Source organism: Eimeria acervulina, genomic scaffold (assembly GCF_000499425.1).
Source record: "Eimeria acervulina Houghton genomic scaffold, Eah_scaff6, whole genome shotgun sequence".
NCBI lineage: Eukaryota > Apicomplexa > Conoidasida > Eucoccidiorida > Eimeriidae > Eimeria > Eimeria acervulina.
The window spans coordinates 12,242-26,933 of NW_013549700.1; the positions used below are offsets into that span (position 1 = coordinate 12,242).

The window sequence follows — 14,692 nt, forward strand, 5'->3', positions numbered from 1 at the left end:
ATGGCGGAGGCATTCGAGCGCTTCAAGCGCTTCGAGTACAGACAGAACAGTAACCTTGTCCTACAACGCGACCCTTACCTTACAGGGGCTCCTGGTGGGGCCCACCAAGGGGAACCTACCGGGGAGCCCGAAACCCTCGCAGGAAGGAAGCTGTACCCGATGGGCGACAAGGCAGAGAGGGGGCTAAAAAAGGAAGAAAAGGAGAAGATTGGAAAGAGAAGGAGCAAGATAAAAGAAGGGGGAGGTGCCAAAAGAGCCAAAATGGTAAGAAAAAACCGCCTTCCAGCGAGAGTGGCGGTAGAAACGAGCATGAAAGCGTCTATCAGCAAACTGAACTTTTGTGCAATCTGTGCGAGCACGAAGCCACCAGCGGCACTGCTCTCTCGTCTTGGGGATATTTTTGATAATAGCATCTTAAGCGAAGACCATTGCGTGCTTTGTTTTACCGGACACGCTGTGGACTAAGAATACGCTGACCGTGTGGTAGTGTTGACTGAGGGTTTGGAGATGATGCTGCAATAGCCTTGGCTGCGATGAATTTTGCCATCGTTTTGATCTTTGTAATGCTTACAGGACATTAAGAAGGGAGCTACGGTACTTGATGCAGATGTGACGGAGAATTTCTTCTACCGCCCGACCACTCGCGTCACCAACCAGGTGTACGAACAGCTGCTCGTGGTTCTTCAGCAGCAGTTGGGCGACCAGCCGGACGAAGTGCTTCGCGGCGCCGCCGATGAGGTGCTGCAGGTTTTGAAGGAGGACGGGCTTAAAGAGGGGGAGAGAAAGCGAGGTGTAGAAGGAGTCCTGGGGCCCATTACCCAAGAACGTTTCACAAAACTGTTTCAGCTTTCGAAGAGTATCACAGACTTTATGGGCGCAGATCAAGACAGAGACGAAGGAGGTACACTAGCTTTCAAGTACTGGTTTTTCTCCGGCGTCCACGGTTTTGTGATGTGTTGGGTGGTGAATGTTGGTCCTCATACCATGGTGGGGCATGCTTTGCTCTGATTATTACTTGGCCGCTGACGGCGTGTGTTTCTTTTCGTTGGATACGCACAACATTGACTGTGTTGTTTTGGAAGTGGTTGCCCTGGTCGTGTTTTCTGGACTACCTGTAGAGCAGTGGCGCAAGAAGAAATTCTAGTAACACCAGCATAGACGCCAACGGCACTGGTATCCAGGCTTACTGCATGACTTGTATGTATGCCTGCTCTCGTATTTGTACCCGTATAGTGCAGAAACTGTCTGTGCATCTGGTGACTCAAGGGGTTGCAGTACGTTACGCTTGTCTAGTCATGCTCTAAACGTGAAGGCTACTTGTTGACATGCCTGTGAAATGGTATGCTGTGGTTCCATTTGTCTGCCCAGGGGAACCTGACACGACGGCGGGCGTTGCGGTGGTTTTCGATGAAGAAGATGAGGGAGAGGATGACTATGGCTATTCGGACATGGAGGCTGAGGGTGAAGACGAAGACGATGAAGAGACGGAAGAACAAGAAGAAAAGGAAAAGACGTATTTAGCGGCCAAGAATCTCGATGAGGAGGAGGTAGATAGCTCAGAGTCGGCATACTCCGTAGACGTGTCAAAAATTGACCCACATTGGCTGCAGCGCGAGCTCAACGCGGTCTTTTCTGACCCGAATCAGGCTGTAGCGACAGAGAAGGAGATCTTGTCTATTCTTCCCATCCCGGATATTCAAGAGTGTGAGAATAAGTTGGTGCTGATTCTGAAGTACGAGAACTTCGAGCTCGCCAAAAAGATACTGAAAAACAGGTGGAAGCTTTTCTACTGCATTCGGTTGGGGCAGGCGCAAACTACAGAAGAGAAGGATGGGATTAGGGAGGAGATGAAGAATACCCAAGAGGGTCAGGAGGTCCTTGAACTGCTAGATGCACTCACCTCACGCCGCAATAAAGAAAAAGAAGTCACTCTTAATGTCCGCAAAGAGGCAGCGACGCTTGCCGCGAAGGCCCAGGTAACCATCACTCAAACCCACCCTATGCAGGCACGCGGCGCATCATTGGGTAAAATATTTTGGAGTAGGGGTTCAAACTTTGCCGTTGAGCTGGCTGCCTATAAGTATTCACCTAGTTGCCGAATGGAAGGGTCTATCTTCCGCTCTTCTACAGCTTGAGCCTGCAATGCTATTGAAGGCCGACACTTACCTGGTCCTGGTCCCACACGCATCTCCTCAATATTTGAGTATAGTGCGCGCCATCATGTCCTTTACAGGCGCGTGACGCGTCTCTTCGAGCTGCAGAAGCTGACGACGACTCCACTGCTTTGGGAGGAGGCGCCCATGGCACGCCTGGGGGGCCTGGGGGCCCCAGTAGCCAAGCTGCCCAGCGCAAGCCTACCGGATCTGTTGACTTGCAAAACATTGCCTTTCAGCAAGGTAGCCATTTAATGGCGAATGCAAAGGTCAAGCTACCAGATGGAACTCAGAGGATCGAGACGAAGGTCAGTTGTAACCTACATGCTGCTCCGAGGCGATACACACCTAGGAATAGTAGCGATGGCATGGAACCCGTTAGACATCTGTCAGGCTTACATCCTACAGGATGTTGACCCCTGCACTAGATAGAGCCCTTGTACCCGTAATTGCTTTTGCTTGTTTTTCCCAGCTCTAGCATATTCCTGTCCGTGCAGCGTTTAGCTGAGAGGAGGCGAAAGCTGTGTGTTTGTGGATTTTTTCCCCCAGAGCTACGACGAAGTGGTGGTTCCGGCTTTGAAGCGGCCGGCTGAGAAGTCAGAGGGTCTGCGGGCAATATCTACCATGCCAGAGTGGAGCCAGCCGGCCTTCACGGGTGTGGGAATTGAGCGGCTAAACGCCCTGCAGTCGAAAGTGTACGATATTGCCTTTAATACTTACGAAGAGAATCTGCTGCTTTGCGCCCCTACGGGAGCAGGCAAAACGAACGTGGCCATGCTGGCCATGCTGAACGTGGTGGGACAGTACAGAAACGCTTCTACAGGAGCCATCGATCTCAAGGGATTCAAGATAATTTACATCTCGCCCATGAAGGCACTGGTGGCAGAACAAGTTCAGGCGTTCTCGCAGAGGCTGCAGCCGTTTGGAATTTCAGTCCGGGAGCTTACTGGAGACGCGAATCTGACAAGAGAAAAGATTGAAGAGACACAAGTTATTGTTACAACGCCGGAAAAATGGGACATCATCACCAGGAAAGCTGGGGAGAGGGCCTACACCCAACTTGTCCGCCTTGTTATCATCGACGAAATTCACTTGCTTCACGACACACGAGGGCCCGTATTGGAGGCTATCGTCGCGCGCACAATCCGTCAGATTGAAATGTCTCAAGAGCACATCAGACTAGTGGGACTTTCTGCAACCCTGCCCAACTACGAAGACGTCGCGGTCTTTCTAAGGGTTAAGCCGGAGAAAGGGCTCTTTGTTTTCGGCAACCACTATCGCCCTGTGCCTCTCAAGCAAACGTATGTGGGTATCAAAGATAAAAAGGCAATCCGGCGATACAACACAATGAATGACGTCACATACGAGAAGGTACGACGCTTGCTAGTAATCACCGTGTCTTTTCGGAATGGGTCCGACCCAACAAGCGGCCGTGGGCAGAATTGTCCGCTGTTGTGTGCGTGATCACAGCAGTACTTCAACCAGGCAATCGACACGCGGTTGAAGACGCATGTTTTGTACCTACTACTTTGTGGCCTTTCTTCCAGCTCATCTTTGCACCCCGAAGATGCATATCTCCCCTTCACGGGCTGCTGTTTTCATTTGCAGGTTCTGGAGTGCGCTGGGAAGAACCAAGTCCTGATCTTTGTGCACAGCCGGAAGGAAACGGTGAAGACGGCGAAATTCATTTGCGATGCAGCATTGCAGAAGGACACGTTGCCTCGTTTCCTGCAGAACTTCTCAGCTAGTCGGGAAATTTTGCAGGCTGAGGCGGAGGCCGTTAAAACGCAAGACCTGAAAGACTTGCTGCCATACGGCTTCGCAGTGCACCATGCAGGGCTCCCCAGAACGGACAGAAAGCTCGTAGAAGATCTTTTTGCAGATAGACATATTCAGGTGCTCGTTTCTACTGCCACTCTCGCTTGGGGTGTCAACCTGCCGGCCCACACCGTCATCATCAAAGGTGAGTACTTTGCACTTTTGAATGCAGCAGTGGATTTCGGAGCACCTTTTTGCACGGAGCAAGCAGACCAGAATTGCATTTTAGGATCTGTCGTGCAAGTGCCTCCGCAGCATGTTGCATTTATGGGTAGGTGCTTTTGAACCCATGAGAATATGAAATCCCACACGTGGAGCCTGTGCTTGGATGCGAGATGGAGATCGTGCAATGTCGTTTTTATCCACCTATTAGGCTATCTAGGAACGATTCTTTCGCAGCTCGCATTCTCAGTAACTTCTTTTGCAACCATGATGCGCTTGCACGTGTACAGGGACCCAAGTGTATCTTCCGGAGAAAGGCGCATGGTCGGAGCTGTCGCCAATGGATATTCTACAGATGATGGGACGAGCTGGGCGACCCCAGTACGACACTGGCGGCCACGCCATCCTGATTACTCAGCATAGTGAACTGCAGTTCTACCTCTCTCTCAACAACCAACAGTTGCCCATCGAGTCGCAGATGATCCAGTGCCTACCCGACATGCTGAACGCAGAAATCGTTCTTGGTCAGCTATGGAGACACGCTTGTGCACACTTTGACTAACAAGATGAATAGTCCTCACCGCATTTGATGGCGGTTTGTATTTGCCACTCCTGCCAGAGCGAAAAAGAGGAGGATCGGTTGCTGCCTGGCAGATAGATTCTAGTTTGCAGGACGGGACGCAGCCGGCATATGGCCAGTGATTAACTGGCTCCTTTTTTAAAACTTGAGTTTTAGGGTACTCCGTGCTGCTGCTTGTCTTTGTGTACCAGGATCCGTAAGAAGCAGGGAAGACGCCGTTCACTGGCTGGGCTATACATATCTGTACGTCAGGATGCTGAAGGCGCCTTCGCTGTACGGTATACCGCCAGACTTGGTAGTGGGTGACAAGCTTCTTGAGCAGTACTGCATTAACCTGGCGGACTCCGCTCTCAAGACATTGGATAGGCACTTTCTCATCAAGTACGACAAAAGGACGGGGACCATCCACGTGACAGCGATGGGAAGGGTGGCAAGCCACTACTACATCAAGCATGCAACCATTGCAGTGTACAATGAGCATCTGAAGCCGACTCTATCGGACATCGAGTTGCTCCGTCTCTTCTCCCTTTCTTCCGAATTTAAGTACATGCCTGTCAGGGAAGAGGAGAAACTTGAATTGCAGAGGCTGATGGAGCGGGTTCCCATCCCTGTAAAGGGTTCGCCTGATGAACCATCTTCCAAGGTTAATGTACTTTTGCAGGCATATATAAGCAAGCTTAAACTGGAAGGGTTTGCTATGATGGCAGATATGGTATATGTTCAGCAGAGTGCAAACAGAATCATGCGTGCTATTTTCGACATCTGCTTGAGGAGAGGATGGGCGCAGCTCGCCATAAGGGCCCTACAGCTTTGCAACGAGATCCAGGGTCGCATGTGGAGCACCATGACTCCCCTGCGTCAATTCAAGGTCAGTTTTCCTTCATTTCTTCTGTTGCCTTATAATGGGCTCGAAATTCATTGCCATTCATTCCAAAGGTGTTTGCTAACGGCTCGCTTGAGCGGCTTCTCGAGGTGGTCGTTCTTCGTAAATGGAGTGGTATCGTCTTATTTGCCGCTCTTTACATGAGTAACATTGCTGTAGCTGGGCAAGTCAACATTCTTTTTCCTTCTATTTTTCCCTGTAACTGAAGTTAAGCCAGTATCCGTGGGCATCTCCTGAAGTTTCACTTGGCCCTTCCATATGATACGTGATTCACTTTGCATTTAAGCCTCGCGTTAGTTTTTGTATTCTAACTCCACAGTTGCGCTCCTTTTCGGTTGCCGTTCTGCGGTGTTACAGGTGCTGCCTGAGGAGCTGATGCGCAAAATTGAGAAGAAGGACTTGCCTTTCGACCGCTACTATGACTTGACATCAACTGAAATAGGCGAACTTGTGAGAGTACCGAAGATGGGAAAGCTGCTTCACAGGCTTATTCACTCTTTCCCCAAGCTGGAGCTCGCAGCATTTGTCCAGCCGCTTAGTCGGTCCTGCCTTGTTGTTGAGCTGACCATCACGCCGGATTTCCAGTGGGATCAAAAGATTCACGGCAATGGCGAAGTCTTCTGGATCCTTGTGCATGACGTCGACTGCGAACAGATTCTCCATCATGAGGTTAGCACATGACGCTCAAATGCATCTAAACCGCACTTGCTCATCGTGTAGGATGCCGGCTACGAGCCCACTCCGGTACTCCTGTCGGCGTTCTAGGGAGGCATGCAGTCCGCTGAATCCTCTTGCTGTTAGCAGTTACTTCTGGTACTTGCGCAGATGTTCATCTTACCAGCCTTCCAAGGAGAAATTGAACATACCCTAACTTTTACTTTGCCGGTGACCGACCCGATCCCCCCCAGTTACTGCATCCGCGCTATATCAGATCGCTGGCTTCACTCCACGGCGTCACTGCCTATTTCCTTCAGAAACCTTATCTTACCGGAGAAACCCATGCCTCATGCAGAGCTGCTAGATCTGCAGCCGCTGCCTGTGTCGTCTCTGCATGATAAGAAGGCGGAGGAACTGTACAAGAAGGAAGGCATTAAGGCGTTTAACCCCATTCAAACGCAGGTAACAACTGGTTAGCTCCGCAGGAGCAGCACTTTTTTCTCCCATGTCTTGGGGGTAAAAGCCCTAATTAGTGGGGAGTCACCTACTGTTTGGCTGGCTTGTGTTATAGAATTTTGCTTTGTGCCTCGCTGGTACGTTGACTGGTGGCTTCTGGAGGTTGAAGCATCGCCTGTCACATTGCTCTAGTATTCCTGCACCTTCAGGTATTTTCCACGTTGTACTCGACGAGCGAACCTGTATTGCTTTGTTTACCTCCGACGAGCGGCAAGGAGATATGCATTGAGTTTGCCATCTTGAGAATGCTCAAGACAGAACCATCTAGCGCTTGGAAGGCGGTTTACCTTGCACCTTACTCGTCCGTAGTGCAGGAGACGCTGCGACAGTGGAGCTCCAAACTAGGCAGTGGCCTGGGACTGAAAATCGCAGAACTGACGGGTGATCTGCATGCGGACCTGAAGGTATTGTTTTTTTCACTGGGCGGCGCTGCAAGCAAATCAGCAGTACCTTCCCGCTGAACGCTTTAGGAAAACACAGTGAAAAGGCTTGAACCTTGAGATTTTTTTGTGCCCTATGTGCGTTCGTGCAAAGCCATGCGACATTGTAGGCTGGCTCTGAGTAGAGGTTGATAGTGGTGCACGTGCGAACATGTTTGACTGCGTTTGGGCGTATGCCGGTTCAGATTTTGGAGCAGTCACATATCGTGGTATCTACACCAGACAAGTGGGATTTCTTGTCTCGTCGCTGGAAGACTCGTAAAGTGTTACAGTCGATTCGCTTGTTGGTGGTGGACGATCTGCATCTGCTCAATTCTCCCGTAGGCTCCACTCTTGAGGTGTGCCTTTCGAGAATGCGGTACATCTCCGCGCAGCTTCCTCAGCCAGTCCGCATCGTTGCATGCGCCAATTCTCTTTCGAATGCCAAGGACGTCGCAGATTGGCTAGGGGTATCTGCAACTGGTGAGCAACACGACAGCCAATCCCCATGCCAATATATGTTTTACGGAGGTGCAGACAAATCACGTTCGTCGGAAGGCCGCCTGAGCTCCCAAGTCCAAAGGTCCCACAGCTTTGCGACTTCAGTGCTATAGGCCTCGCAGAGTTGACCATGGAACGCATACACACAAACCAACTCCGGGGTTTCTTTTTTTATTGATTATAAGATAAATACATTGGTTTTTGTCATGGCCTGCCACGTTCGAGCTTGTGGGATGTGTGGTACGTGCGACCTTCAGGTCTATTCAACTTCCATCCGAGCGTACGCACAGTGCCTTTGGAAATTTCGTTGCATGGTTTCGACGTGTACAACAGAGAAGCGCGTCTGTTGGCCATGTCTCGGGCAGTGCATCAAGCGATAAAGCTTTATACGGCTCCAACTGATGACAGCAGGAGCCGCAGCAGCCGCAAACTCAAGAACGTACTTGTCTTCTGCTCAGACAGGAAACAGTGCAGACTCACCGCGATTGACCTTTTACTGCAAACGGCAGCGGACGATCAACCAAAGAAGTATCTGCACGTTTCAGGCAAGCAGCTTCCACTGTGTGCCAAGTGGCCCAAAGGATCAGGATTGCTTCCGGTTTGAATGTGTGGATCGACAGTTGCGGTGCAATAAAATTTTTCGCGCCTTCCACGCACTTGCTTTTACCATCTTGCGCTGTCGCAGACGACACGATGAAACAGTACACCTCGATCGTGCGCGACAAAATGCTATTGGAAACGCTGTCCTACGGCGTTGGCCTGTACCATTCGGGATTGTCTGCTGCCGAACGGCTGCTGGTGCAGCAGCTACATTCCAGCGGGGCCATTCAGGTTGTTGTTGTCGCGGAGGAGTCCGCGTGGGGCCTCCAGATGAGCTCCCATTTGGTTGTTATTGTCGACACCAAACGGTTCACGGAAAACGGGTGCGTCTTCGCACGTTGTCGTACTAATATGGCGCTGAAGCTATCAAGCTTCAGTGAAACGGTGTTGGGGAAAAGTACATACTCACACGGGGGAGCGGCGCGGCGGCACTGCAGGCACTAGAGTTAGCAGTGTTGGCTAACACTTCCTGTTATCGATATTATGATCACCACGTGCATGCGTGCACTGATGGATTATCGCCTTGCCTTCAATCCATCATTTATCCGTTTTGGTTTTCACGCGCCTTACGCTGCAGATATGAAGACTACCCAATTGCAGACGTCCTGCAGATGTTAGGCCGGGCGACGCGCCCTGGAATCGACAAGCACGGGTATGTAGTGCTTCTTTGCCCATCCAGCAAAAGGGAGTATTACAAGAAGTTTATTTTTGAGCCGTTGCCGATCGAGTCGCAACTTGAACAACACCTTCAAGACCACGTCAATGCAGAAGTCGTTCTAAAAACAATCGAAAGCAAACAGGATGCCGTCGATTGGCTCACCTGGTCCTTCCTGTACAGAAGACTCTCCAAGGCAAGTTGAGAGGTGGCGTGAAAAACTTAGGTAGACATCTGCACAAAAGCTGCACAGCACACAGCACGCAAATAGGCAGAGAACAACGCACATCAACGGGCATGCTCCTTTCTTTTGGGAGAGCAAGATGCTTGCCTGTTGGCCTCTCACGACGATATGGGTCCAAGCATTTCCCATTTTCTCGATTTTGTTGTGGATCCCACCAACTCCGACAAATGATCACTAAGATGTTCCTTGCAGGCTGTAATAGCTGGGCTCATTCACGTGGTTGGCGCATGCAAGCGCCTATACGTTTGGTGCCTGGAATAGTTCTCGTCCTGAACATTCTGCCTATTGCTGGGTGCGCCTCATAGGGAGCCAAGCTTTTTGTTTCTCCAAAGCTGTGCCGCATGCGTGCTGTTGCGCCTTGGGCTGTCGCAGAACCCCAACTACTATGGCCTGCAGGGAACATCTCATCAGCACTTGAGTGATTATTTGTCGGAGTTGGTTGAGTCTACAGTGCATACTCTTGAGCAGGCCCAGTGCGTGGCGGAAAAGAACGAGGTGGACCTGGAGCCTCTGAACCTGGGGCTTATTTCTGCCTTCTACTATGTGAAAGTCGCAACGATTGGTGAGTACGGCAACGGCACGCCCTTTGTTCTGCGTAAGTAGTTACTCTGTTAGTATCACTGCGTTGCTCGTTTCACGCACTTTCGAAGTCGGGGGAAGCAGGCAAGAGGTGAGGGCTCTGTGCGCTCTGCTCCTATGCAGAGCTTTTTAACCGTTCTCTCTCCCCTACATCTAAACGCCGAGCGCTGTTGGAGATCCTCTCGGCTGCAGCGGAGTTCGGGTCGCTGCCCCTCCGACCGGGAGAGGAGACAGTTCTCAAGGGCATTGCCCAACGTATTGGGCTCAAGCTACCTGCCACCGTAGACTTCACGAAGGCCAGCACGAAGGCCCTGGTGCTGCTGCATGTGAGCTGGCTGCTGATTCGTTGCTGCTGCCTAGCTGCTGCCTTGCTTCTGAATTGGTTTGACGACATGGACGTTGGAGGCGCTGACGCCGGAAAAGGTTCTGGTTGCGTGCGTAGGGATTGGGGTTGGGACGTGGCCTACTGTCTCTTTTCAGGCACACTGCCAGCGGGCGAGCCTCCCAAGCGACTTGGTTGCGGATCAAAAGCAGGTGCTGGAGCCGTGCGTGAGGCTACTGCATGCATTGGTGGACGTCATAGCTAGCAACGGGTGGTTGATCCCCGCCTTAGCCGCCATGGAGATCTCCCAAGCCCTTGTCCAGGCCGTTCTGCATGCGGGTTCTGGCGAACAAAACAAACTGCAGGCTTCGGCTCTCAGACAACTCCCCCACTTTAGTACAGACCTTGTCAAGGCTGCCAACGGCAAGTTCACAAGCCCACGCCCTAAAACCCAAACCCTAAATGCAAAAACTCGTATCTGTAACCGAGTGGCAAATGAAAAGAGGACACGCGACACAGGATTAAAGCCGCAGTGTTGTACATTGCAGCTGGTTAAGAGGGAGCAGGGCCGCACACTGGGACATGTATGCGACAATTGACAGGGGAGTGCGGTGTTGTGGGCGCCTCAGCAATGGAGGTGAAGGATGTCTTCGACTTCATGAACATGGAAGACGGGCAGAGAGAGAAGCTGCTTGCGTCCCTTACTCAGGCGCAACTCCGAGTACGAGGTTGTTGATGCTCCACGGCTAGCCTGCATTGGCAGAGTTTGTGTGCTTGCGTTCGCGAATGCATTGAAGGTTACATGCACGCGTGCGTGCGAGTTTGTGGTTTTTGGAAACCTAGTTATGATGGTTATTGGGTTTTTCTTGCAGGAAGTCGCCAAGGCGAGCAACAGATACCCCGTCATCTCCCTAGAGTTTGAACTGTCCAAGACCGAAAATATAAGCCCAGGAGAAAACATTCAGTGCACCGTGCAACTGGAACGAGACTTAGCGGTGGGTTCGAGGGCCCTCTCCGGCATCTCTGGGAGGTGCCCGGTGTTTCCACAGTTTCTGTTGCTCCATCCAGGTTTAGAGTTCTTTTAATGAAGCGCGCCAGGTAGAAAGGCATGCGCCTTCTCTTTTAAGCTCGTTTATCTGGCTTAGCGTTCTTTTTAATCCTGTTCTCCGTATTTTAATGTGCATGGCAGCGCGCCGGATATACGGGTGTTGAATGCCCTTAGGCTTTTTGGCTAAGGAATAAGTTTGTGGGGCTGTGCTCAGGACGGAGATACTGTGGGCCCCGTGTACGCACCCTTATTCCCCAAGGAGAAGGAGGAGCAGTGGTGGTTGGTCATTGGCCAGTCGGCTCCCAACGGGCTGAACGCGATTAAGCGGATTTCCGTCACAAAACAAAGCAGCACTATCAAGCTGGCCTTCGAAGCTCCCGAGACGCCTGGAAAGCATCAATTCGTGCTCTTCCTAATGTGCGACAGCTACATCGGAGCCGACCAGGAACATAAGTTCGAGATCCGCGTCCGCTAGCTCATGCGTACATACTCTGATATTCTCATGCATGCAAAAATACAAGTCTCCCGGTAAGCCCAGCAGCCGCACCCCCTCGTTTTGAAGAAGAGGAGGGGTCGAGGTGACTCTGCTCGTAAGGGGTGTTCTTTCATGAGGGATGGCATGCCCTCGGCTGACAACTGAGCAGCTTCCAAATACCGATTTGCTTCCTCATGTCGTCCCTCCTTCCTCTGTCACGACCAGGCGTCGATGTATCACTATGGTATGCACTGCCTGCATACCACCCCGCTAACTAGGCCAAAAGGCTCTGTACAGGGTCTCATACCAGTATAGGTGTGGCAGCTCGCTGCTTGTGTATGCCCTTCTACTCACGATAGCTACCTCTCACAGAGTGCACCCCCGTATCAACAACCCAAGCAAGCGTCTCCTCCGCTTGCGACCCCTAGTTGGCAGGCAAGAGCGGCTAATATGCACCTTATATTAGAGCAATGGCAATTACTGTGCGCAAGGGAGTTGAACGGGTCACCTCGTTCATCATATGAAAATGGCATTGAGCTTCTCAGGGAAACTTAATGCCACTTTTTTGCCCTTTCTCAGAGAAAGGACATTCTTGATTTTGACTAGCCAGGAGGGTATTGGTGATCTCTCTTCGACCGTAAAAGCATTGCACGCTCATCATCGTTGAAGCGGTTAAAACATCAACTTTCTCTATACTATCTGCCTCGACTTGGAATGTTGACAGCGCTGTGCGCCGCTGACTGTCTCCTTATTTTGCCGGAGTTGAGACGTGCACCACGCATACTACGGGAGACCGGCAGCACCCAGGCATTCGCACGAACATGCAGAGATTGTAAGGATTTATGAAAGGTACACCTTTAAAGGCACATATAATATATATATATATATATATATATTGCAGGCACAAATATACATTATGTAACCAAGAGACATAGTACTAAGGCTGGGACTCGTGTTATGCATGGAAAGTCAAACTCTACAAGGTGCTTAGAATGGAGTCGACTAAGGGAATCCTTTCTGGTTGATAAAGGGTTCGCGCGTCCAAATTGGGCATCCCCAGAAGCATCGGAGGCATTTAACAAATCCCAAAGAAGGAGAAAGGACAAAAGAAGAGGTGAGGGAGTTTAAGGCCTAGTTCATGCATGCTGCTGGTGCGGCAAGCTCCCGCTGCTGCGGCTGCAGCTGCGTTCGTCGGGATCTTCGTGCATCAGCAGCATTGCGGTGGGTCTCCTCGGGCAAGCCAGCCCGTGTAGACAGGCTGCCGTCCTCACCAGCGTCACAAAGCACGGCACAGTGACGCTGGTGCTGCTCCTCACGGCAGCAACTGCTCGCAGGGAGTGGATGTTGGCTGCCGCAAGAATCAGCGCCGGCGCAGAGACTGAGTCCGTCTTCACAACCGAAAGGGAAAGCCTTGAATCATAGCTCAAGACTTTAAACGGCAACAAAGCAACTCCCACCAGTCCGGTGTGGTGAAGCAGAGCAGCAGTGAAGCTGCGCGTTATTGCTGCTGCATCCGCACGCACATCCTTCAACCGCTGCCTCGGCAGCTCTTGCTCGACAGGAAGCAAGTGAATGTGAAGCAGCAGGAAAACTGTAGAGAGGCTCCCCGTAAAGCGTCTCACTCGGGCTTCCGATGTTCCCGCGGAGCCGCCCGCAGCAGCGCGCGTAGCACAACCAGGTTTATCTGCCGCTGATTCTGCTGCTTTTGCTGAGGCATCTTCATGCTCAGCTGCAGCGGGAGTGAATGAGCTGGCCGCTGGTTTTAAATTGGAGGGTTCTGTCCCTTCCATCAGCATTCAAGCACAGAAGAATCAAAGAGGAGACTCATTGGCACTCCCCTCTTGCAGTCTGCCTTGCCGCTGCTGCTGGTGCTGCTCTACTGCAGCTGCTTCCGATTCTGCAGTTGGTGCTGTCGTTGCCTCTACTGCAGTTGTTCCAGCCACTGCTGCTGCAACGAGGGCAGGGCTGCCGCCGTGGGATCCTCGCAGGTATGCCGACTTCTGCTGCTTCAGCTACTGTTGCTGATACAGCAGATGTAGGGCTGTTGCGGTGACTGGATTGCTATGCATATGCGGGTTCTTGGTGCTGCAGATACTGCCGCTGCAACCTGAGTTGCTGAGGAATAGTTCGTTTTGCCGTTGCGCAGCATACGGAGCCGCAGCGGTGGTTACACGCCGTATTAGCTCAACATCGGCGAAACTGGGAAGCCCTCAGGCGTACTTCTTGTTAAACAGTATTTAGTTACGATTCCATAATTATATATTATCTAAGTTGCTGTTCAGAAGAAAAGCATCCCTGAACTGCTGCCTGCGGGGCTTGCCTGCTCTGCTTGGGCCCCACGTTTACCTTGCATGTAGATGGCAGAAAGCTGGTGCTAGTTCTTGAGTGGCCGACTATGCTGAAAATATGCGTTAATTCAAACAAGTATTCGTCGTAAGCCGCAGACACAAGCGGCCACTCACGGTGCCTAAGGGCAGCGATGTATGCTCTGTTGACGCCCGCGGGGGGGCAAGGTATCTCAGCAGCTCCTCCCAGTCCAGCTACTGCAGCAGTAGCTGGCACTGCAGGGGCTAAGAACTCTCAGCCAATAACAACAGCTTCAGCGCCACTGGAATTATTGGCAGCCGGGCCTGTTGCCCATGCAGAAGGACCGATTGCTGCTGGAGCATCGCCAATTCCTGCTGCAGCAACACCGATTCCTGCTGCTGCGTCACCAGCACAGCGGCGGCTTAACTTCTTATTCCAAGCGTCTGTGCACCTCAGCACGAAGAGCCCCACACTGTCGCGCGTGCTGCTGCTGCAGCTGCATGAAGTGGCACGGAAGCACGTGCTAAGGCTGCATGCCTCCGTGAAGCACAGCTGCTGTAGCAGTTGTTTCTCGCTGCTCTTGCCGCAGAACACCAGAGTTAGGCAATATATACAGGGCTGCCGTTGCTGCAGCAACAGCACCTCCAACAGTAGCAGGAGTGCCTGCAGCACCTTCTGCTACAGAGCAAATGTCTCGCAGAGGATACAGGTAAAGAGGCCGAAGTGGCAGGACTCCCAGGGGCCAACACAGAAAGCTGTACCCCGCTGCAGCC

At 51.7% G+C, this 14,692-nt stretch overlaps 2 protein-coding genes across 2 annotated transcripts; one reads left to right on the top strand and one right to left on the bottom strand.

Annotated features, from left to right (window-relative positions):
• EAH_00001790 (sec63 domain-containing DEAD/DEAH box helicase, putative) lies at nt 1-11,612 on the top strand (the record flags this gene model as incomplete). The annotated part of the gene is made up of 21 exons (XM_013394907.1): nt 1-264; nt 574-987; nt 1,119-1,197; nt 1,369-1,976; nt 2,234-2,461; nt 2,703-3,524; nt 3,762-4,242; nt 4,424-4,657; nt 4,905-5,581; nt 5,954-6,265; nt 6,422-6,715; nt 7,024-7,173; nt 7,395-7,671; nt 8,375-8,612; nt 8,867-9,047; nt 9,561-9,750; nt 9,891-10,081; nt 10,248-10,512; nt 10,719-10,810; nt 10,962-11,084; nt 11,352-11,612. 21 exons carry the CDS (start codon nt 1-3, stop codon nt 11,610-11,612), a joined length of 6,381 nt encoding a protein of 2,126 aa, XP_013250361.1.
• Nucleotides 11,613-12,748: 1,136 nt separating this feature from the next.
• Nucleotides 12,749-13,402, bottom strand: EAH_00001800 (hypothetical protein, conserved; the record flags this gene model as incomplete). Its single annotated transcript, XM_013394908.1, has 1 exon — nt 12,749-13,402. One exon carries the CDS (start codon nt 13,400-13,402, stop codon nt 12,749-12,751), a length of 654 nt encoding a protein of 217 aa, XP_013250362.1.
• Between the last annotated feature and the right edge of the window lie 1,290 nt (nt 13,403-14,692).